We start from the raw sequence: 22,640 nt of genomic DNA on the forward strand, positions 1-22,640 counted from the left end.
CGTATGTGGGGGCAACCAGTGAGAAGTAGTAGTCCAAGTCTCACGTCAACGAGTTGGGGGGAAAGAGAAATAAAAGCTGAGGTTTGGAGAAGGAAAGTTATGGAGCTTTAAAATGGGATTGTAAGCCTCTGTGACAAAGGGTACAGCCCCATTAAATCCCATTATCCTTCCAAGTCTTCTGTCTTCCGGCAGCAAGCAAGAAACCAGCATGTACTCCCTCCTTACGGGCGTAAGTCCTTGGGACGGCGCCCGCGACATTGCTCCCCTTTCAGAGCGTCGCCATCACTGAAGCCCCCGTCGAGCTCATGCAGACCGAGCTCAGAAACCCGAGCGCAAAACACCTAAAAAATCAAGCCAAAGAAGGCCGGTGCCGAACCAAGTCCTGAGGGACCTCGAAGCTCGAGAGTTATTAAAATATCTCCAAAAGGTACAGGACGCCACTTTGGCTTCAAATAAATTCAATATTTTATCTATTTTCAGGTTAGCCAACGAGCTCGGCTCGTTCTCCTACCCTGACCACGGTCAGGATGCCCTGCCACAGCGGGATGCCCCGATTCGTCGGGATGGCCCGAGACGTCGGGATGCCCCGGCTATAGGGACGCCCGAGACGTCGGGATATGAGTTAGCGGTCCTCTCTGACCGGACGAGCTCGGCTCGTGCTCCATCGGCTATGAGTTAGCGGTCCTCTCTGACCGGACGAGCTCGGCTCGTGCTCCATCGGCTATGAGTTAGCGGTCCTCTCTGACCGGACGAGCTCGGCTCGTGCTCCATCGGCTTCCACCGTCGAGCTCGGCTCGTGCTCCCCGAATATGAGTTAGCGGTCCTCTCTGACCGGACGAGCTCGGCTCGTGCTCCATCGGCTTCCACCGTCGAGCTCGGCTCGTGCTCCCCGAATATGAGTTAGCGGTCCTCTCTGACCGGACGAGCTCGGCTCGTGCTCCATCGGCTATGAGTTAGCGGTCCTCTCTGACCGGACGAGCTCGGCTCGTGCTCCATCGTCTTCAGCCAACGAGCTCAGCCCGCTCTTCTATTTTTGGATTTCTCTGCCGACGTCCCCAAAGAACGGAGTCCGAGCAGAGAAGCGTCTTCAGTCGCTTCGGCGTAAGGACGCACACGGTACAAGGTACCCATTCATTTAATGTCTTTACATTATTTTATTCTTAGACTTTTCTCTGCCGACGTCCCCCAAAGAACGGAGTCCGAGCAGAGAAGCGTCTTCAGTCACCTCGGCGCAAGGACGCACACGGTACAAGGTACCCATTCATTTAATGTCTTTACATTCTCATTTATCTTTACTTGGATTCTTCTCTGCCGACGTCCCCAAAGAACGGACTCCGAGCAGAAAAAGCGTCTTCAGTCGCCTTGGTGTAAGAACGCTCACAGCACCAGGACGATCGATGACTGAACTACTTCCTTCGCCCGAGCCAAAAAGCAGCTCGGACTCGGAAGTCGGGGGGTAGTGTTGGTGGAAAAATGGACCACCCCACAAATGTAATTATAGCACCCAAATCCATCAGCAAGCTCGAGCTCATCCTAAGTGATCGGGCTCTTCCGCTCTCGAGCTCATCCTAAGTGATCGGGCTCTTCCGCTCTCGAGCTCATAGACCAGAGAGCCGAGACCAGAGAGCCGAGACCAGAAGGCCGAGACCAGAGAGCCGAGACCAGAAGGCCGAGACCAGAGAGCCGAGACCAGAAGGCCGAGACCAGAAGGCCGAGACCAGAGAGCCGAGACCAGAAGGCCGAGACCAGAGAGCCGAGACCAGAAGGCCGAGACCAGAAGGCCGAGCACAGCAGGCCGAGACCATGCCTTAGCCAAATATCCAATTTCCACCTAACCCTCTAAGGGACTTGACAACTCTTACGGCTTGCGACTTGCCACTATCTCCAAGCCATCAAGACATAAGATCTCCGCAGGCGTTCGGCACGACCTGCCATTAATGCATGAGACTCCCTCAAGTCTCCGATGCACTCAGGCATTTAATGAACACGGCCCAAGACGATCTCCGGATCACTGAACCATCAGAGCGTATGGCTCTACCTGGCCGCCGGTTCATTCGGTAATAAATGCACTTACCATCCACAGACCCCAGGCCCGCTACGGCCGGCGGTTCAACCACTCCAACAGGTCCGATCGACCGTGACAACTCCCTGGTTCCGGTCTGATTCGGCCCCGTTCTCCACTATGCCATAAATGGGCCAAATCGTGCCCAATTATCACAGACAGGGACAAATCCCCCGGTTACCTCCCAGGTAACGTAATTCCCTCCTATAAAAGGGAACCTGGGAGAACCAAGGGGAAGAGGACAACAAAAAAATGGAAACAGATCCCCGGGACTGAACCCGCCGGAAAACACAGACACAAGGGAGGACATCATCCTCTTCGTCTTCTTTATCTTATCCAAATGTTCTTGCTGTTTTCTCCACATACTCTCTCCCCTGCTCTCTCCACATATTGGCCCCCTCTGACTTAAGCATCGGAGGGCCGGCGCCGGGGAGCCCGACCACCGGCTTTTTGCAGGACTTACACCCCTCCAGGAGGACGTCACCGGCCGGCGCGCCACCGTCCGCCCTTCCGGTAGCGGAGCTCCTCCTCCCCCTGTCCTGGCTTCGTGGTAGCCCCCGGGTCCAATTTCCAGCAACAAAAAATCTTGTCAAATCCTCGATCAAAATATTCTAGGGAGAGCTCATTGACTAAAGAAGTCAGCAATGTCAAGTATAATCCTATTAGGACCGACCAGTTGAGAGCTTTAGGTGTGCAATGGAAAGAAATATCAAAGAGAACAAAGTAGCATTGCAGGCATGCAGGTTTTTTTTTTTGTGTAAATGTCAGTCTGCATCAAAAGTACCGGTCCTCTAAGGACACTCTTCTTAAAACTACTTGCAGTGCCTTAAAGGAGAACATCACTTTGCAGAACTAAGTGCAATTCATGAAGTCCTAAAAAGTAAGCATCTGAACTTATATGAAGACCAAACTAATTCCAGTCCGGTGCATGTGTGTGTGTGTGTGTGTGTGTGAGTGAGAGAGAGAGAGAGGAGCATATGTTATGCACTAAGTGAACAGTTACAAAGGTATATGTGTATGTTTGAGTTACTGTTATGTCTCTCTTTTTGTTTTTTGAGAAATTGAGTTACTATAATTTCTAACATACATAATATGATGTGTTAGAATGTATAAAGCATTTTAAACACACAAAAAAATGTTCCAGAGGCCGAGTGTGCATGCTTCCATTGTATATATTCAGAGTCAATTTATACGTGAAGAAGAGGGGTGGAATTCACTTTACAGACACCTCTCTGTAAGATGTCCTGAGGGGTCCCTCCACCTTACATACAAGTATTAGCAAAATGGATATACCTTATGCTGGGTGCATGTGCATGTGTCATGGATAAGTGTTAACTAATTAATGGTAAACCCTGCCTTGCCCTTCTTTTTCTTTGTTGCTTTCATTCTAAGGGCATTTCCATGTCTCAAGTCTTTTCTTCCACTGATAAGCTCTTTCAGAAGGCTCAAAAATGATTTTCCTGCACCTTGTCTGACTACATTTTTCTTTTTGTTTTTCTGAAAAAAGAACAAACAATGAAAAGAGAGGATGAAATAGTACAGCTAGAAAAGAAGTAGAAGAAATAGCGGCCGATATACTCGAAACTTGTCAATGGGAATTCACACATATTCAAGAGGATGAAATATTGCATTCTTGAATGCAACTTATATGCCCGCAAAACTTGTAGCTATACAACCATGCATATACATGCAACGGATTGGAATACTTATTTGTTGTTCCGTTATATTGATCTCTTGAACACATTCAAGTTCTTTTTTTTCCCCCCATAACTTAAATCTTAGATATAAGTTGGAATCTGTCACTCTGATTGATTCAAATTCTGTAAAAAAATTAGTAATCTTTTTTTAAGGTGTCCACTGCTACAGAAATACAAATATCCAAAAGGATCACCAGACCATTCATCCAATATAACCCGTATTATCATTTGCAGATGTACTAGAAGTTTCACAGATAGACAAGGAAACCCGGAAACAAATATTCTTTTGATGCAATTAAAGATTGGACAACCCATCATCCAATCATTAAGAAATGACAGTCGATAACAGCTCGATAAGCCTGCAGTCCGACGCTCAACAATCTAGCAATGGATGCATGCTTAAAAGTATGATCAATGGTGATATATATATCTGTGGGATTATCATTGCAATAATGTAGTATGCTTGATCTACAAAGCAAGAAGGGCATGGAATCATTCTTAGCAGGAAAATTAAATGCTTTGCAAGCTCTCATTCTCTTAGACAAAAAGCTTAGGTGGGTTATTCCTCCCCTTTTATCAAAAAGAAATGCACAATGGGAAGATCAAGAGAAACCTATTTCTCCTTTTATGATGTTCCTTAGCTTGATGGGGTTCATACGCCAAAGCTGCAGAGCCCAATAATCCATCTGCAGGATTAATTAACTCAATCATTGTGAAAAATTAACCTCAAGAAGTTCACTGAAAAAAAGTTCCCGGAGCCGAATGCCAGCATCTAACAAATTAGGCATAACAGGTCTCTGGCCCTTCTTGTTTCCTTCAATAAAATTTCCCTTGATGCAACATATATTTCAATAAAAATTCAAGGCCACCAAGAGATGAAACCAAACTGTGGTGATACTGGATCAGCTATATTACCTGCAGTAGTGGATGGATACTCACTGGGAGTGTGCCCTTGCCTCATGTAGCATCACCCTTCCTCCATGATATTCTCTCCTTGATTCCCTAAAAGCTAACATCCAAAGGGCCACAAATGAAGAAGAAGCTAGCAACCAACCTAAAGAATCAAAACTTTGGCACCAAATAAGCACAACTTATTCATAGAAAGATCAAGCATAAAATTATAGGCAAGGTTTATATAAAATCCATCCTCCACTCGTGGACTAAAACGATGGAATCATATTGTGATTCTCATAGACAACGCATTTGAATCTCTACCGAAAATAGGAAAAAATATATAACACAAATCAGCTCAAGGGAATAGTGAGAACCTGGAATTTATCTTGCAGGATTAGCAATTAATCTACTTTGCTGAGGGCATAGCATCTCAAGCCTCAAATACCCATTCTAAATACTCCATCAATCAGGTTATTCTCTTCCAAAGCAAAAAATCAGGTTATTCTCTTTATACTCCGGCAGTAAGGTAGGAAGTTAAAAACAAGAAGGAATAAGTACTCCTATAGACAAACAAACAGTCCCAATAATTATATGACAAGAAGGACATAAAGAAATCCAACCTCGGTGGAGTGGGTAAAGAATGGCAGTGGAGGCAGCATCTTCTTCCAGATCGCATATATAGTCGCTTATTGCTGATGCAGCATCATCAGGATTCCCATTTGGGACCATGTCACGATCTCGGATCGCCCAGCCCATGTGAATCTTGATGATGCTACACCCGCAAACACCGACTGTTTCCGTCCAAACCCATGCAGTAGCGTTGCATCCAAATGAGATGGAGAATAAAAGTCAATAAAAGCCAAAGTCTATGTCTGGATATTGGTCCAAAAGAAGAGATGGCAGCAACAAGAAGGTAAAAATGAGATCTATTCCATCTATTCTATGCACAACTAATGAACACAAGAATCCAGTCCAGTCGTGCAGTAACCTCCACAAAAGTCCGGATTCTAGCTTGCATGGTGCCGCCGCCACCGAAATCCAAGGAACAAGGAGATCCAAGTCCTGAAGTTATTATTTTCTCCCCTCACCTCTTCTGGAGAGACCGAGGACTAGGAACAGATAGATACGTTTCAAAATAATAATAGGGATCATACAGGGAGTAAAAGAAGAAGGATAACAAACGACTAGAGCGAAATATAAGAGAAGAAGGCTGCCTGATTCCGGCCAAGAACCGGCTGGATCCTCACTTTCCGCCCGAGATCTGACATGTCTCCACCTAAAAAGCCATGGTCATCTAATCAAGGATGGCCAGAAAAGGCAGCTGAGTGGCTGGAAGGAGAGAGCATGGGGAGACAGAGAGACAGTGAGAGAGAGAGAGAGAGAGAGGAGGATGGATAGATCATAGGGGGATAGCGAGAGGGAGAAGTTCAGGGGTATTTATAAATTGAGCCGCAGATCTGGGTGGTGATATTTCAGCCCCCATCTTACGATGGGTCCACGCACGCTTCTTGTTTCCTTGCAGCTGTAGTTTCTCCTTCCTTTCCTTGCAGCTGTAGTTTCTCCTTCCCCCCAGTGAACAACTGTAGATCTTTTGTAAGGCAGGAAGACAATTATTTCATTAAGTCGTAGATAAAATACAAAAAAAAATTTATACATATCTTTCTAAATATTAAAATTTACATAAATACCTTTCTAAAATTGATATTTACAAATATATTCTTATAAAATACTTGTTTTCCATATATACTTTTTATTTTACTTTTTTCTTGCATATATACCCACACCATCCAACGCCATCAAGAAATTAACGGTTTAAAATTAAAAATAACTGAAATATCCTTAATGGATAGATATATAAAAAAAATATTTATAAGGGTATATATGCAAATAATACTTCGAGAGGATATTCATGCAATTTTATATATTTAGAAGGGTTTACATGCAAAAACTTCTAATTTTATTTTTTTTATTTCAATCTGTTTTAACACTCGGATTTGTCTAATGCCTGCTCCTTAATGTTTTCTATAAAAATAGTGCTTAAGAAAAGATTGATTCGATAATTAGATAACAAAAAGATTTATGGAAGTTCTTTCACTAATCATGAAATTATTCTATTTTATTCTTCTTCATTTATAATAACTACTATATCTAATATTTATCAATTTGAAGGAAATTTATGTAAATTCTAATATTTAGAAGGGTATCTATGCAAATATTTAAGATTTTTTTTTTTGCCTGTATACCCTTCTAAATATATGAAATTGTATGAATACTCTCTAAAATTGCTATTTGCATAAATACCCTTATAAACTTTTTTTTTGCATGTTTACCTGCTAAAGGTATTTTCATTATTTCAAATCTAAATTGCTAAATTCTTAATGGCATTAGATGGCATGGGCAGATACGCAAAAAAAAAAAAAAAGAAAAAAAAAAGAAAAAGAAAGGTATATATACAAAACAAGTGTTTAATGAGGATATATATGCAAATATCAATTTTAGAAGAGTATTTATGTAAATTTTAATATTTAGAAAGGTATATATACAAAAAAACCTAAATATAAAATACTTTATTTTGTATCTTCCAAACATCATGGTAATTTTTCAGTTAAAAGATGTGTGCTATTTTAGTATATAGCACATTTCCATCAATATTTTTGCTTTCATAAAATGTTATCGTAGGCTAATAGTTTTCTGAAAAATCTAGCTAGTATAAAATGATTTTGTTATATCGTCATTCTGTCATTGTAGTTATTAGTAGCTGTTATAATAGCATATAATAACTTGCACAGCAATAGCATTGTCATCTAATAGTTAACCAAATTATAGATGCATATATACTTGAACATTATTGAAAAAGGGAACCAACAATAAATTTTGATATTTTCTTGGTGTCAGATGGTGATCTGATGTTTGTAAAATAACAAGATTATTATAGTAATAAAGCCATTAAAATAGTATAAAAGTGATTATTTGAGATTGTCATCATGTAAGGAAAACTAAGACTTGCTCTTTCAGGCGTAGCATGATGCGGTACATGACAAGTTACCAAATGCTAATGAGCAAAAAGTTTAAATCAAAATCCTTTCTAATCCATTATTGAACAAGATTTCGAAACCGATGAGAGCAAATGGCGAGCATCTGCTGTTGCAGAACATCCGGAAAAAAATGATCTTAATCAATCATGTGTATTAGGAGGCGAACAAGACGACTGACCGGGTTATCTCCTATGTAGCTCAGCATTCTGATAGTTTATAGGATAGACTTGAGGCTACCCCTTTTCTTTCCATCTTATTGTATTCTCTAACTTACGTGGATGTACTCGCACTAGAATTTGTCTTATTATATTTTCTGACTTACGTGGATATATTTATACTGAAGTTGTATGATTTATATGTATTATATATAAAAAAAAAACCCAAGAGAAATCCAATCTTCCAATTATAGCTACAGTCAAAGAAGACAGGTGAAGACCGTTACCCGTTCCTACCTTAATTCCACCCAAAAAAAAAAAGGAAGAATCCCGACTCCTAAGCAAATGCTCCCCCAATAGCTGCTCCGGGACTCCATTTTCAGTAGAGAAGGTGCCTCTCGTCTCCCAATGGGGCTTCCATTTCTTGCTTCACACAAGAAGACACCAACCCAACTGTCCTGAGTTTTTTTTCTCTCTCTGTGTGGGAAAGGGATAATGCTTTGCTTGACTAGAGATAACAAAGCGCCAATGGCATTGCCAGTCAAACTCATTGCAGGGAAAATTGTCCATATTGAAGTTAATTAAACATGGAGTGCAGAACTGATTCTTTGGATATTAGATCTTGGCATATTCGTCATGGATTAAAAAATCCATTCGAGCACTAACAATCTTATCAACAACTTAAGTAATAAGCTTGCTTGTCCCATGCCTGGAGATACCTAAGGAACCATATGCGAAACATCAATCTCTTGATAAGTCATGAACTGCCAAGCTAATTCTCTCCCTCTTTCCTTCTCCAAAGAGAGAGAGAGAGAGAGAGAGAGAAAACGCAAAGCTGGTATTGTCAAACTATACTTCCAAGGTTTAACCTGCTCTTCACTTGGACCTCCGTAAAATTTTTCAGTGCAATCTTTTGATTTCTGCATGGACAAACAAAAAATCTCCTACGCAGAAACTCCAGTGGTTATGAAGAATCTCGCCTTCATGGATGTGATCACGGCACCGTACTGCAAGCCTTCATTTGCCATCGGCTGAGAAGTTGAACGGCTCAACTGTAATGGAGGAGCTTGATTAATGTCTCCCTTAGAGATGATGTTGGCAAATATTATGAGACTCACCAGCTAGATCAAGGAGGTGCAACTACTTTTTACATTCATACTTGAACCCCCCTGAAATAGAGAATTTGGCCTGGCCTAAGCATGCCAATATTTTTGTTTCATTAAGTTCAACCACATTTAAAGGAGACAGTAGAACTGCTCCACAGTACTAGATAGCACTCCAGTCCCAAACAAGTTAATATATGGATTGCATATATATCAAACTAGGTCTCTTGCAGCCAACGGTCCTCTTTGTGACTGCAGTAGTGCACCTACTTGAGCAAATTATACACCACACCAATCATCTCATCTACTTTCAGTGCATCAATCAGCAAAATAAGAAGATGAGGTGATCGGCTTGGTGCATAGCCATGTGATGCACACGGTGCAGAGCATAAAATTAACATCAAACCTCTATAAACATTCTTTACAAAGTCCAAGAGAGTACATACATACTGCACGAACTATTACTTAAAAAGCTAGAACGGAAGTGGGGATCTGATCGCCGACCTATATTAAATTACAAGGACTCAAGTGTACTGGTCAAAGTCTTCCCTACCTCAATGATACCTATAAAAAGTTAAAACAAGGGTTGGACTCGAAGCATGTGCCTCTTCACCGCCCAGGGGAGAAGATGGAAAAACAATGCGGAAAGATGAGAGAACTATAAAATTTTATTTACGAATATACAGTAGAATGCAAATTAGTAAGGTGCAAGTTTTCATGCAAAACAAGTAAGTAGCAAAAAAACACATGGTGGTCCCCTTGACGACATCCAATCCAGAACAAACTAATCCTTAAAGCTATTTCCTTTGTTACCACCTTGTGGATCTGATCCCCTAGCATCGGCAACCAAGAGTCGGCTTTTTTCTATTTTTCTATAGTGTGCTCATCTATAACCACCCAAAGAATTAGTGGATGCTAATTCTTGAAGAAAAGCTAGTGAAACTTGTAGCTAAGAATCTTACCTCCTCCTTTTTCTTATCCTCTCTCTCTAAATTGGGGAGGTCAAAGCCACCTAAGGATGGCAATATATCGAGTAGGATGGCAATTATCCGAACCTATCCCAAGATTAGAAACTATGTATCCATACCCATCGTACACCTATTTTGGAACAGGGCAAAATGGGTGGAGTTAGATGGGGCGGATTAATTAGATGAGTCGGGTTTGATAAAACTATAAAAATTAATTTTTTTATATATGGATTGAATAAATAAAAAAGAATATAAAATTAAACTTTAGTACTTCATATAACATTAAAGAAATTAAGAGTTGAAGGCGTAGAATCTGATAAATTGAAATTTCAACATTGATAGAAATACAACAGGCGAAAAAGGTATATTCTAGGAAATCAAATGTCTCTTAAACTAAGCAAAATAATCAACTAAAAGATGGACAACTAAGTATCATATGATGTAACCTTTGACATGTTTAATCTTTTTTATGAGTGTCGCGACTAAGGCAAAGGGTGGGAAGAAAATTTGTGCATAGTTATATATGCGGGTTGGATTTCGAATGAATTTTAACATTATTGGCATCCATCCTAAATCTGCTATGGGTTTGAGAATCAAAACTCGTATTTGCCACCGACTCTAAGTGAATCGAGTAAAACCCGTCCCATTATGATCAGAGCAGGTCGGATGGCCGATAGGACGAAATAAATTGCGACCCTAGAGCCATCCTATCCTTATCCACTACACTCCAGGTAGTTCTTAATCTAGATAGGCTGACGGAGTAGGCTTGTAGAACTTTAGAAGCAAAAAATCGAGAAACAGCTCCTAGAATTGACCCCCCTACTAAGAGGCGAGATGCCGAGAACCCTACCTTGAAAAGAAGGGGGTGGATTGTATTGTATATTATTTCTTAGAAAAATTGGCATGTACTTTATATTTTTATTCTTTGTGTTCATTGGCTAAAAAGAGTCCATGACTTTTTTTCTTGTTGATTAATTTTGCAATGCACATGCCATGAGCATCATCATTTTTACCTATCATTTCAACTACAACATTGGACATATGGAACGGAAGGAGCAAAGATGATGATGCCTCACACAACGGAGACAACCATACGATGGCCTCGAAGAAACCCTCCAGATATATTGTTAGCTCATCCAATCATAGTAAGACTCCTGTAAAGGTTATGCTCATCATCATGGATGTGACCAAGGACAGTTTGAGTGGGCAGGCAAAGGGAACCCATGAGATTTATTGGATGGACATTAAAAAAAACACCACCAACCCACCCTTTGAACTAAGATGGGAAAAGCGCCCGCGCGCGCACCCACACACCTTTTGAACTAAGATGGGACCCGCCCACCCACCCCTTTTGAACTAAGATGGGAAGACATCTTACCAAAATTAGATTTAAGGAGAGACCCCAACTTAGCTCAGTGATATCCAATCACTAATAACTTTACTAACTGCATTTGGTTAGCACCCCTCCAAAAATATTTATACTATGCTGTGAAACACAAGCTTTGAGCAAGAGTACATGATATTCTCTTTTAAAGAAAGGGAAGAAGACCTATTTTTGTTATAATCGTAAAAGTTCAAATATTTGGTGATGCATCGTATGAGACACATGAACCTCATAACTTTTGACTCTGGTTGCTAAGTAGAGAGATGCGACCATTAGGATAAGTCCCAATTTAGCAATGACACATAATTAGCTCATTAAGTTGACGTAAAATTAAATAAGACAAGAATTTGAGCATCTAAATCTGAATCGGCTAAATACTCATGGATGACATATAGCGAAATAGTAATTTGAATTATCCGTGAATCTCAATAACCAAAAATTGGCAAGATGTGGAAAGGAATCATGAAAAATCTAACCCCATATTATGAGTGGATCTCGAAAGATATGAAAGATCTCCCTAAGTAAACCTTCATAAATCAATTTTGTTCTTTCATTCCCAGTAACCCCCTTAAGTATCAACTAATGAAGGAATACACATCCAGCTATATATTTTGTATATACATCCTTCTTTTGCTCCTCAACCTACGGGGTATCAGCATGGTATCATTATGAATATACAAACTAAAACTGTGAAAATCTAGAAATATACATGCCATGGCTGAGGAGAGAAAAGGTTCTTTTTTGAGGGCAACACAAAATATGCCCTTAAACTCAAGAGACATGAAGACTTGTAGAAAAATTAGTTGAGCTAGTCTACCACTAGTCACGAATCTTTGAAGCCTTTACCCGGTGGACATTATAATTACAAGTCCAAACTTGTCATGTTATCATGAAACATTTGCTTATAAATGCCCTCCACGTACACTTATCCTACACAACCTTCTCCTATTTCTCAAATCACTAGATCGTCATCCGGACGACATCCACCATCCATTCTTCTTAATCCTAGCCGATCAAATTTTTTGGTGGCCGTGCGGTGCAACACCGACCACCAAACATATCAAAAGTTGACCAACTACCTACAAGTCTAAGGTGTCATCTCGCATTACGGTGCGCCCTAATATGTTAGTATACCATGTCTTTTGACGCACTTCACTTGGACAGGATACGAGCAAGCAGTGTTATGCGAAGGATGGGAGAATAATCTTTAAAAAAAAAAAAGTTAAAAGGCCATGTCCCTATATCTCTTACTTTGATGTAAAACCACCTTGTTGTTATCATGGGCAACAACCTAGTACTATCAATCAATCGCTAATGGGCACTATTCTCCAAATCTGGGTGGCTTTTTTTTTGACTATTATTATCTTTGCACCTTGTTTGTCTTGATATGATTTTTTGAAAGGAAGCATTAGCCTATAAGATTTGGCAGCTTCATGGACTAATGGATAAGAGAATCAAAAATTTTATATCCAAAAGTATGTGCTGGTTCTCTAATATATACTTGTTTCTAGCTTCCACCTCCTCCGCCCCTTGTTTTATGAGAATCCATCTGATCTTTGATAGCCATGAATGGTTTGGTATTGTTTTTTTTTTCGTTTTGTTTTGTCCATGCCGGTGTATAAGTGCAGTGCATTGTATAAGGAGAGGGGATGCATGTGCACGCATGTCCATGCACATGGAAATGAGCTTGCTATGGTGCATAACCTTTAATTTTTGATTCATAAGAGCACATGCGCATGTCTTATCTTCTAGTCTTAGCACGTGATTATGTGCACATAATCATGCTTGGTGATGCCGGGCTCGATAAAATTATAGATTGTTTTCTTGCCTCTTAGAGCAGCCTCGTTAATTGTTTTACAGCTTGGTGAAGTACATAGTTCAAGAAGCACGCATTAGGGATGAATTCTTAAGTCTACATTAAGACAGTCTTTGGATGGATATATTGACCTAGTATGTAAGGTCTATACAATGGATGTGATTGCTATCTACTTTTTATTTTTATTATAGATAAATTGTATAATTTAATAATTAAACTTCTACTTTGGATGATATCTTTCTCTTCTTTCTAGCAGAGAGCAAAATTTAAACCAAGAACGATGTATATGTGTTACAGATGGGAGCTTGTGGTATTGGTCATGATATGCTTAGTAGAAATTATTTTTTTTTTGCTTGGTAGAAATTATTGTGCCCTGACCCCGACACTCAACTCTCTTGTTCATTTAAACACATTAAAAAATTGGAAAAAGGAATAATCTATAAGGGATCATTAATTTAATAAAGAGACTATAATACTATATATTTTGTCGGTGACTTTTTGGTTTAATTTAAAGGTTTGTAACATCGCCGCATCGAAAATCAAAACCAGGGTGGGTCATACCTTTCACATTCCGCTTTGCCTAATTGAATAACTGAAAGAAAGATATAGTATATCAACAAAGCTTAACATGAGAGAGAGAGAGAAATATATGTAAGATTTGTTTGTGATATAGGACGATCACTAGACTCGATATGAACCACTTTAGTTACTACGAGTATTCAGGAGTATCACTAAACTCGATATGGATTATTTTAGCCACTACGAGTATCCAAGAGGATTATGAAACTCGATATGGATCATTTTAGCCACTACAAGTATCTTCTAGTCTTAGCGCGTGATTATGTGCACATAATCATGCTTGGTGCGGCCGGGCTCGTTAAAATTATAGATCGTTTTCTTGACCCTTAGAGCATCCTCGTTAATTGTTTTACAGCTTGGTGAAGTACATAGTTCAAGAAGCACGTATTAGGGATGAATTCTTAAGTCTATATTGACACAATCTTTGGATGGATGTATTGACCTAGTCTGTAAGGTCTATACAGACTTTAGGCAATCTATTATCTTTTGCTACTTATCAATTTAACCAATAATGCGCACAAAGGGAAGCATGGATGGCTGTGATTGCTATCTACTTTTTTATTTTTACAAAAAATAAAATTTATTTTTATTGTAGATAAGTTGTATAATTTAATAATTAAATTTCTATTTTGGACGGTATCTTTGTCTTCTTTCCAGCCAAAATTTAAACCAAGAATGATGGATATGCATTACAGATGGGAGCTTATGGTATTAGTCATGATTTGCTTAGTAGAAATTATTATGCCCTGACAAATTTACTGCTACCATGGTCTTTTCTGTGCACTTAGCTGAAGCTTAATAATTCATTTGAACGATTTTGATGTTCCAAATATCATGCTATTGGTGCAGAATTAGGTTCTGATGTATTGATGTCAACACATTTCATCAAGGGCTTGTGACTCGAGTAGAAATTGCCGTAAGTTAGACTCCGAAGCCTCAATTCTCTTTTTCATCTAAACACATTAAAAAATTGGAAAAAGGAATAATCTATGAGTGATCATTAATTTAATAAAGAGACTATAATACTATAATTTTGTCGGTGACTTTTTGGTTTAATTTAAAGGTTTGTAACATCGCCGCATCGAAAATCATAACCTGGGTGGGTCATATCTTTCATATTCTGCTTTGCCCGATTGAATAAATGAAAGAAAGATATAGTATATCAACAAAGCTTAACATAAGAGAGAGAGAAAGATATGTAAGATTTGTTTGTAATTTAGGAGAATCACCAGACTCGATATGGATCACTTTGGCCACTATAAGTATTCAGGAGTATCACCAAACTTGGATATGGATCATTTTAGCCACTACGAGTATTCAAGAGGATCACCAAACTTGATATGGATCACTTTGGCCACTACGAGTATCCAAGAGCAAACTCGATGTGGACCACTTTGACCACTATGGATATTTAGAAGGATCACTAGACACGTTGTTCAACACTTTAGCCACTACGAGCAAGGCTGGATAGGGTTTAGAAGCGAGATTCACTACATCGGAAAGCTGAATTGCAAACCAAACTTTAGGAGGCTATAATTTAGTCATACGATGCCTGATTGAGATGATCTTTTCTTTGAAATTGGATATTTTTTCGAGATCTACAACTTTGAGCTTATGAGGTTGAATCGAGCCAAAATTCCATCATCCAAGCTCCAAAAACGGGCCAGTCATACTAAAAATTTCTTTTCAGGTAAGTCTTTGACTCGCCGCAGCTCTCTATCTGAGAATAATCAGGCGAAGCAACAGAAGATAGAGTTGATGTAAAAGTCGAGATCTACCTCCTCAAGATTTTAGCTTTTTTTAAAAAAAATCTGATAAAGATGCCTATTTTAGGAAAAAGAGTTTTACCAGGTTTAGGAAAACAAATCCGACCCAAATTATATAAGGGCGGACCTTATATTATAAATAGAGACTATGTATCTCGTATTTTTAAAAATTAATGAAAGAAAATGGGACTTAAAATCCTGCTTTTGAAATTCTTCTATTTTCTTCTAGTTATTTTTTGAGAAATTCGAGTTGAGCAGGTTAAAGAAAATCTTTCTTCTCTCCCATCGGAACAGTTAAAAAAAAAAATTAATTAGATAGCAATAATATATAGAAAACTAATTAATTAGCACAGGTTATCCCATAGCGTACAAATATTTGTATTTTTGGCGAGGGCATTGAAGATCATTTTACATCCACTTGCTAGTTTCCCTACATCTTTAGCTATGTTGTGTTTCTGCAGGAAAAACAATAAAATTTGATGGTTGGACCACTACCAGAAAACACGCGTATAGTGACGGAGATTCCCGTCACTATACCGTGTTTCCGGTTACTAATATGGAATTTGTGACCGGAGCTCCCGTCACTGACTTCGTTACAAAAACACGCGTCGCTAAATTCTCCGTGACGGCGGCGATTCCCGTCACTAACCTCCGTGACAGAACCGCCGTCACTAAGCCGTTACAAATTCAAGAATTAAATATTTAAGAAATTATGTATTTTCCGTCACTATCCAGTTGCGGAGTTAGTGACGAAGGCAACTTGGTCACTGATTTTGTCACAGAATGCGGTCACAAGTTTGGTCACTAATCTGTCACGACCTTTAGTGACAGATTTAGTCGTCACAGACATGGTCACACATTTTGTCACTACATTTGTCATTAATTCCGTCACTGACCTAGTGATAAGTTTACGGTCACTAATTGGTTACAAACGCGCTGAGCAAAATCAATTTTTATTGACCAAAATCCTGTCACTAAGTTTATGACTGCTCGTCACAATAGTTGGTAAACAATTTAGTAACCAAAATTTGGTCACCGATCACAATCTAATAACCTGGTACATTTGGTACATTGATTGGCACATAATAATAATAACAATAATATCATTAATAGCAAAGGCATTCAACATTACGCAAAAGTCATTTTAAATGTCATTCAAAATTGGCATCAACATGTCCTGAATCCATCAAAATCAAAGTCTAAAAATATGTCATAAAGATCAACAGAGATTTCATTCCTCCTAGGAATGCAAAGACCTATCATCTAAGGCAAAAACAATTATAATGAAGCATGATCAGCAGAACCAGAATCACCATTACTCCCCCGATCTGCATGCCTTGGTCCAAAGCCAATCTCTTCTCTCATCTTTTGAAGAACCTCCTCTTGCCATTTTTTCTTTTCCTGCTCAAGAATACGTAGAAGGTCTTCATGAGTGTACAGCTCTGGAGCTTGACTTGTAGAGGTGGAAGCAGATGATGATTGCCCAATAATTCCAGTGAGATCCTCTAGGGGACTAAAGCCATAGACATGGCCATGAGTTGGGACACCAGTTGCCTCAAACCACAAGTCATAATCACGTGGAGGAGCATCTGAGGTGGAGGCATCACCATATTTTTCAGAGTATTCAGCTGAATACTTTGCCTGCCAGTTGATTTAAAAGAAGAGAAAAACATTATGGTGGATCAAACAAGAGATAAACATGAGCAAGCTCAATAATATTTATGAATCATAAAAAAATTATACTTACCATGACAGCTTCACTTCTCTTATCTACATATCCTCCCATGCCTTGCTTTGTCTTATGCGTCCGATTAAAAGATTCAACTATTGTTGGCTCCCTGCCTAACTTTAATTTCTACAAAAGAGAAAAGAAAAAATTCATTAACATATAATGGGCTAATTTAAGATGACTGAACAATAATATAAAAATTATTATAGAAATCTAATTGAATAAAGATATGTACCAATCGTTCGTCATGATTGACAAATGTGATTGATCCTCCACAGTGTTTAGAGATGCTACCGTTCTTCATGGTGTTTCTATTATTTTTGTTGGCTTCTGATTTCTTCTTCCATTTTGGGGAGATCCAAATATCAATTAGCTTATTCCAATTTTCTCTAGAGATCCAATTAGGGGGTTTATCACGGGCTTTGTTTAAATCTCCTTTTGCTTCCAGAAGCTTTTGGCTTCTGACCTTCCCTAATGAGGTTGTCAATCGTCGCTGACAATGCTTGTTCCAAACTTCATGCACATGATGCAATTGTCCTGGAAGAATTGTGTGTATCTCCTAACAATATATAGATCGCAAGTAATCAGACTTACTATTTGTTAAGGGCAAAAGTTAATGATAAGAAATATAAATTAATTACATCACCTCAAATTTGTTCCACATTCCAACTTTAGCATGCGTAGGGACCTCCCTCCATAACAACCACGGACTATTAAAAAATTGGCGCATGATAGCAACAGCTTTGTGACTGACCTCATAATCAAGAAACCTGCAATTTAAAAAATATTCATTAGAAAATAAATTAAATACTTTAAATGCAACAAACACATAAATTCAAATTAGTGATATAAGAAAGTGATATTTTCATACATTCCTCTTTTGCACCTAACAATCACTTTTCCATTTGCATCAACAGGGGCTTTAAGGGTTGGTTCTGGGCCATTGCTCTGTCTTGGATCAATTCCAAGTTCATCATTCATCTGATCCTCATTCATTGTATCCTCATGATTTTGCACTGCACCATTCATTTCTTCATCATTTATTTCTTCATTTGCATCCAACTCTTCAATCATGTCCCCATCAGGAATGTAATCATCATCATCATGACATTCCTCGACACGCTCAGGCAACCTAGGAGGTTGAGGAGGAACTTGAGTAGCAGCCAGTATTAAAGCTGCTTTTCCATTACCTATTGCTTTCCCTTTTTTCTTGGCCATAACTGCACAACAATAAAAAGTTATAGTTATTTCACAATGTAAATGTCAACAAATTCAATCAAAGTAAAGAACAATCAGTGGACCTGTTGCTTTCCCTTTGCTCTTTCTCATGTCTGCACAACTATAATTTATAAGTCTAAAATTAGTTATATTAGCATTCATAAATATGCATGTTGTATTTTAATCTTCCTCAGCCTCATGCTCCTCTTCCTCAGTTTGTTCATCTTCAAAATCTTCTTCTTCATCCTCAAGATCCTCTTCCATTTGGTTAGTTGTCAACTCAATTTCTGCTGCATCAATATCTTCTGCATCTCTATTAACACCAACCAAAATGTCTGGGTCATCAAGCTCATCTGTCATCGAGATTGGGGTAGGAATCCTGTAGTTTTCTTCTTGATAAAAATCAGAAAAATTTTCTTCTGTCCCACTAGGAAGGAACCTACCTCTAGCTTTTGTCTTAATTACTGCCCACCACAATCTTCGATTCTTCTTCTTACCTGGGTAACCAGTATAGAACACCTGATGTGCTTGTTGAGCTAATACAAACGGATCATTGGTTGGAAGTCTTAGTTTGTAATTGATCTCAACGAGGCCATGTTGAGGATGCACTTTCATACCCTTATCTCTGTCATACCAGTCACATTTGAATAACACTACTTTATTACCAATCCCAAAATAGTCTAACTCGATAATGTCAACCAACATCCCATAATAGTCACTCTCAAAGTCATTGTAACTGCTTCCCTTAATGCACACACCACTGTTGAAGGTTCTTTTATCCTTTCCATATTCTTTGGTGTGAAATCTGTACCCATTCACAAAGTAGCCTTTATAACATTTAACTTTATTCCCAGGGCCATATGATAGGTCCTTTAAGCGCCCATCAACATGATTTTTACTGTCATTAACCTAGCATGATAAAAATAATATCGTAAGAATAAATCAAGTGAAAGTCTAATTTATTATTATATTTATGAATTTACAGCTCACATATGATCTAAACCAAGCCGGAAACTCCATTTCGCGTCGTCTTTCCAAATCAATTTGGCTTATATTTGGACAAAATTGCCGGATATAATCATCAAAATACCTACAAGACAAAAGCTATAATCACATATATTGTACTCCATATGCATTTTTAAGCATGATTATAATTAAGTACTTGTGTAACTTACTTTCCAAAAGGTTGAACCTCCACACAATTAAGAAGAACATATAACTCAGCAGCATTAAACTCCTGAGTAGTCAAATGCCTTGCAGAAGGTTTTCCAAAAGGTCGACCTTGATGAGTAAAAATGGTTAGACGATCCACGAGATCAAACTCCCCTTCATGTTCATTACGGGGAACTTGATTTAACCTCGTTTGTATAGAAGGCTCAAAATAATGCGAACAGAAAGTTGATATTTCTTCTATGATGTAAGCCTCGACAATAGAACCTTCAATCGATGCTCGATTCTTTACCTTCTGCTTTATATCATGCATAAGCCTATAAATAAGATTAATATGTTAATTTCTCAAATTTAATGGATACAAAGAAACTATATTAATGGATTTACAGAAATTGTTACCTTTCAAAGGGGTACATCCATCTGTACTGCACGGGCCCCCCAACCTTAGCTTCATAAGCTAGATGAACAGGTAAGTGCTCCATTGAGTCAAAAAATGCAGGAGGGAATATTTTCTCAAGTTTGCAGAGAGTTACCACAATATTTTTCTCAAGAACCTCCATATCTTGGACACGCAAAGTTGTGCTGCATAAATCTCTAAAGTAACAGCTTAATTCTGTCAATGCATCCCACACTGGTGCTGGCAATACTTCACGGAATGCAATTGGAAGCAATCTCAGCATGAAAACATGACAATCGTGACTTTTTAACCCGTAAAACTTATAATCATCCAGGTTAACACACTTCGATATATTTGAAGCATATCCATCAGGCAGTCTTAACCCTTTCACCCACTCGCAGACCTCCATTGCTTGGTCTTTGGACAATACATAGGAAGCTGGAGGCTTAACTAGCTTTCCATTAACAAATTGAATCCTCAACTTAGGACGCTTGCAATACAACTCCAAATCTTGCCTTGCTTTCACATTATCTTTAGTCTTCCCTTTTACATCCATACAAGTGTAAAATATATTGAGAAACACATTCCGAACAATATGCATGACATCTAAATTATGTCGAATAAGTAGTGTATGCCAATAGGGCAACTCCCAAAATATGCTCCTTTGCACCCAATTATGATCTTTACCGAATTCAGGAATGGTGTGCTTAGGAGCTTTCAAACCAAAAGTTATATTAGGCAAAGCAGAGATCCTATTTTTCAACTCCTCACTAGACAGTCGACGAGGTGGGGGGTCTGTCTCTATTCTACCATTGAAGAAACTATCAACTTGGTATCTGTATGCATGGTCCATGGGCAAGAATTGACGATGGCAGTCAAAAAAAGAAGTCTTCCCACCATGTTGTAGTGTAAATGTTTTTGAGTTCTCCATACAATACGGGCAGGCCAACTTTCCATGCGTACTCCATCCTGAAAGCATGCCATATGCAGGAAAATCATTGATAGTCCATAATAAAACTGCCTTCATTTGAAAATTCTCTTTTCTAAAGATGTCATAAGTGGTGACCCCTACTTCCCATAATATTTTAAGTTCATCAATCAAAGGCCTAAGCAAGACATCAATACTTTTGCCAGGGCTCTTAGGTCCAGAAATGACTAAACTTAGAAAAATGTAGGGTCGTTTCATACATATTGATGGTGGAAGATTGTAAACTGTTACGAAAACTGGCCAACAAGAATAAGGACGAGCTGATTGGCTAAAGGGGTTAAATCCATCCGTACATAACCCAAGTCTAACATTACGAGGCTCGGTAGAAAAGGATGGATGAATGCGGTCAAAGTGCTTCCAAGCCTCCCCACAAGCAGGATGCACCATCTCATCTGAATCACCTCCCTTCACATGCCATGACATGAGTTCAGTCGTTCTGCTTGACATAAAAAGCCTCTGAAGTCTTGGTGTTATTGGAAGATATCGCAACCTTCTATAAGGAACATCTTTTCTTCTACCACCACCATCATTTCTTCTGAGTTTATAACGAGGATGACCACAAATAGTACACTCAATCAAATTCTCTGTTTCCTTATAGAATAGCATACAATTATTCTCACAAACATCAATACTTGTATACTCCAACCCCAACTTCCGAAGCATCTTCTTTGATTGATAGAAATCAGAGGGCAGCTTCTCACTTTCCGGCAACATATTCTTCACTATTTTCATGATTCGATCATAGCAAGATATACTCATATTAAATTCAGACTTGCAATTTAATAATTGACTAATAGCAGATAACTTAGAGTGTTTTTTACACCCTTCCCACAAAGGTACTTCTGCATCTTTCAACAAAGAATAAAAATCTGCAGCATCCTTGTTTGGCTCTTCCTCATGATTAACTTCAAATGCACTTCTCAAATGAAGTTCCTCTTCTGGACCCATAGCTTCCATCACCATGGTTCTATATTGCTGACCATGTTCACAACCAACATCCATTGATGTGGATGCTTCTACTGCACTTGTACTTACAGGAGCAACTGCACCAAGTAACTCCCCATGTGCAAACCATGTTGAATATCCCGGTGTAAACCCCTTTCTCAACAGATGAACATTGACCGTATCACGGTTAAGAAATTTCTGGTTGTCACATCTTATACAAGGGCATCTAATCTTATCACCACTACAATACTCTAACTGAGTAAATGCAAACTCAAGGAACCCTTTAACTCCATCACAGAACTCAGCTCTTATATAACCATTTTCACTAAGTCGGTGGTACATCCAATTACGATCAACTGACATAGTTCCTCTAAAAATCAAAAAAATAAAACAACATAAGAAAGCCTAGAAAATATTAGAGAGATGATAAAAAAAGAAAACAACATAAGAAAAACCGAACCATTAAAAACACGAAAGGCAAGATCGTAAAAAATGTAAAAGAAACAAAAACTGGTATGATATTTATGAAGATGAGAAGTTATCATAAGCATGACAAAAATAAGTCATTCAATCTTGTCCCAGCATCATTGACATTAAGAAGGCATTCAATCTTTACAAAAAGCTGAACATAAGGAATCAACCTTTACAAGTTATCTGTTCATTGATCTAATACCAGCAATATTCAAAAAGCATTTAATCTTTACAAAGACAAGGAATACAAGTCAAATCATCCA

General features: G+C 38.7%; 2 protein-coding genes across 2 annotated transcripts; both read right to left on the minus strand.

Moving 5' to 3' along the window:
- Positions 1–17,825: 17,825 nt before the first annotated feature.
- LOC120104454 lies at positions 17,826–19,166 on the minus strand. The gene is made up of 2 exons (XM_039115648.1): positions 18,060–19,166; positions 17,826–17,958 (listed from the first exon to the last, which is right to left on the minus strand). Exons 1-2 carry the CDS (start codon positions 18,404–18,406, stop codon positions 17,826–17,828), a joined length of 480 nt encoding a protein of 159 aa, XP_038971576.1. The 5' UTR covers positions 18,407–19,166.
- A 1,004-nt stretch (positions 19,167–20,170) lies between these two features.
- Positions 20,171–22,269, minus strand: LOC120104455. Its single transcript, XM_039115649.1, has 2 exons — positions 20,318–22,269; positions 20,171–20,222 (listed from the first exon to the last, which is right to left on the minus strand). The coding sequence occupies exons 1-2, from the start codon at positions 22,267–22,269 to the stop codon at positions 20,171–20,173; spliced, it is 2,004 nt and encodes a 667-aa protein (XP_038971577.1).
- Between the last annotated feature and the right edge of the window lie 371 nt (positions 22,270–22,640).

The sequence above is a fragment of the Phoenix dactylifera genome, chromosome 18, assembly GCF_009389715.1.
Source record: "Phoenix dactylifera cultivar Barhee BC4 chromosome 18, palm_55x_up_171113_PBpolish2nd_filt_p, whole genome shotgun sequence".
NCBI classification, from domain to species: Eukaryota; Viridiplantae; Streptophyta; class Magnoliopsida; order Arecales; family Arecaceae; genus Phoenix; species Phoenix dactylifera.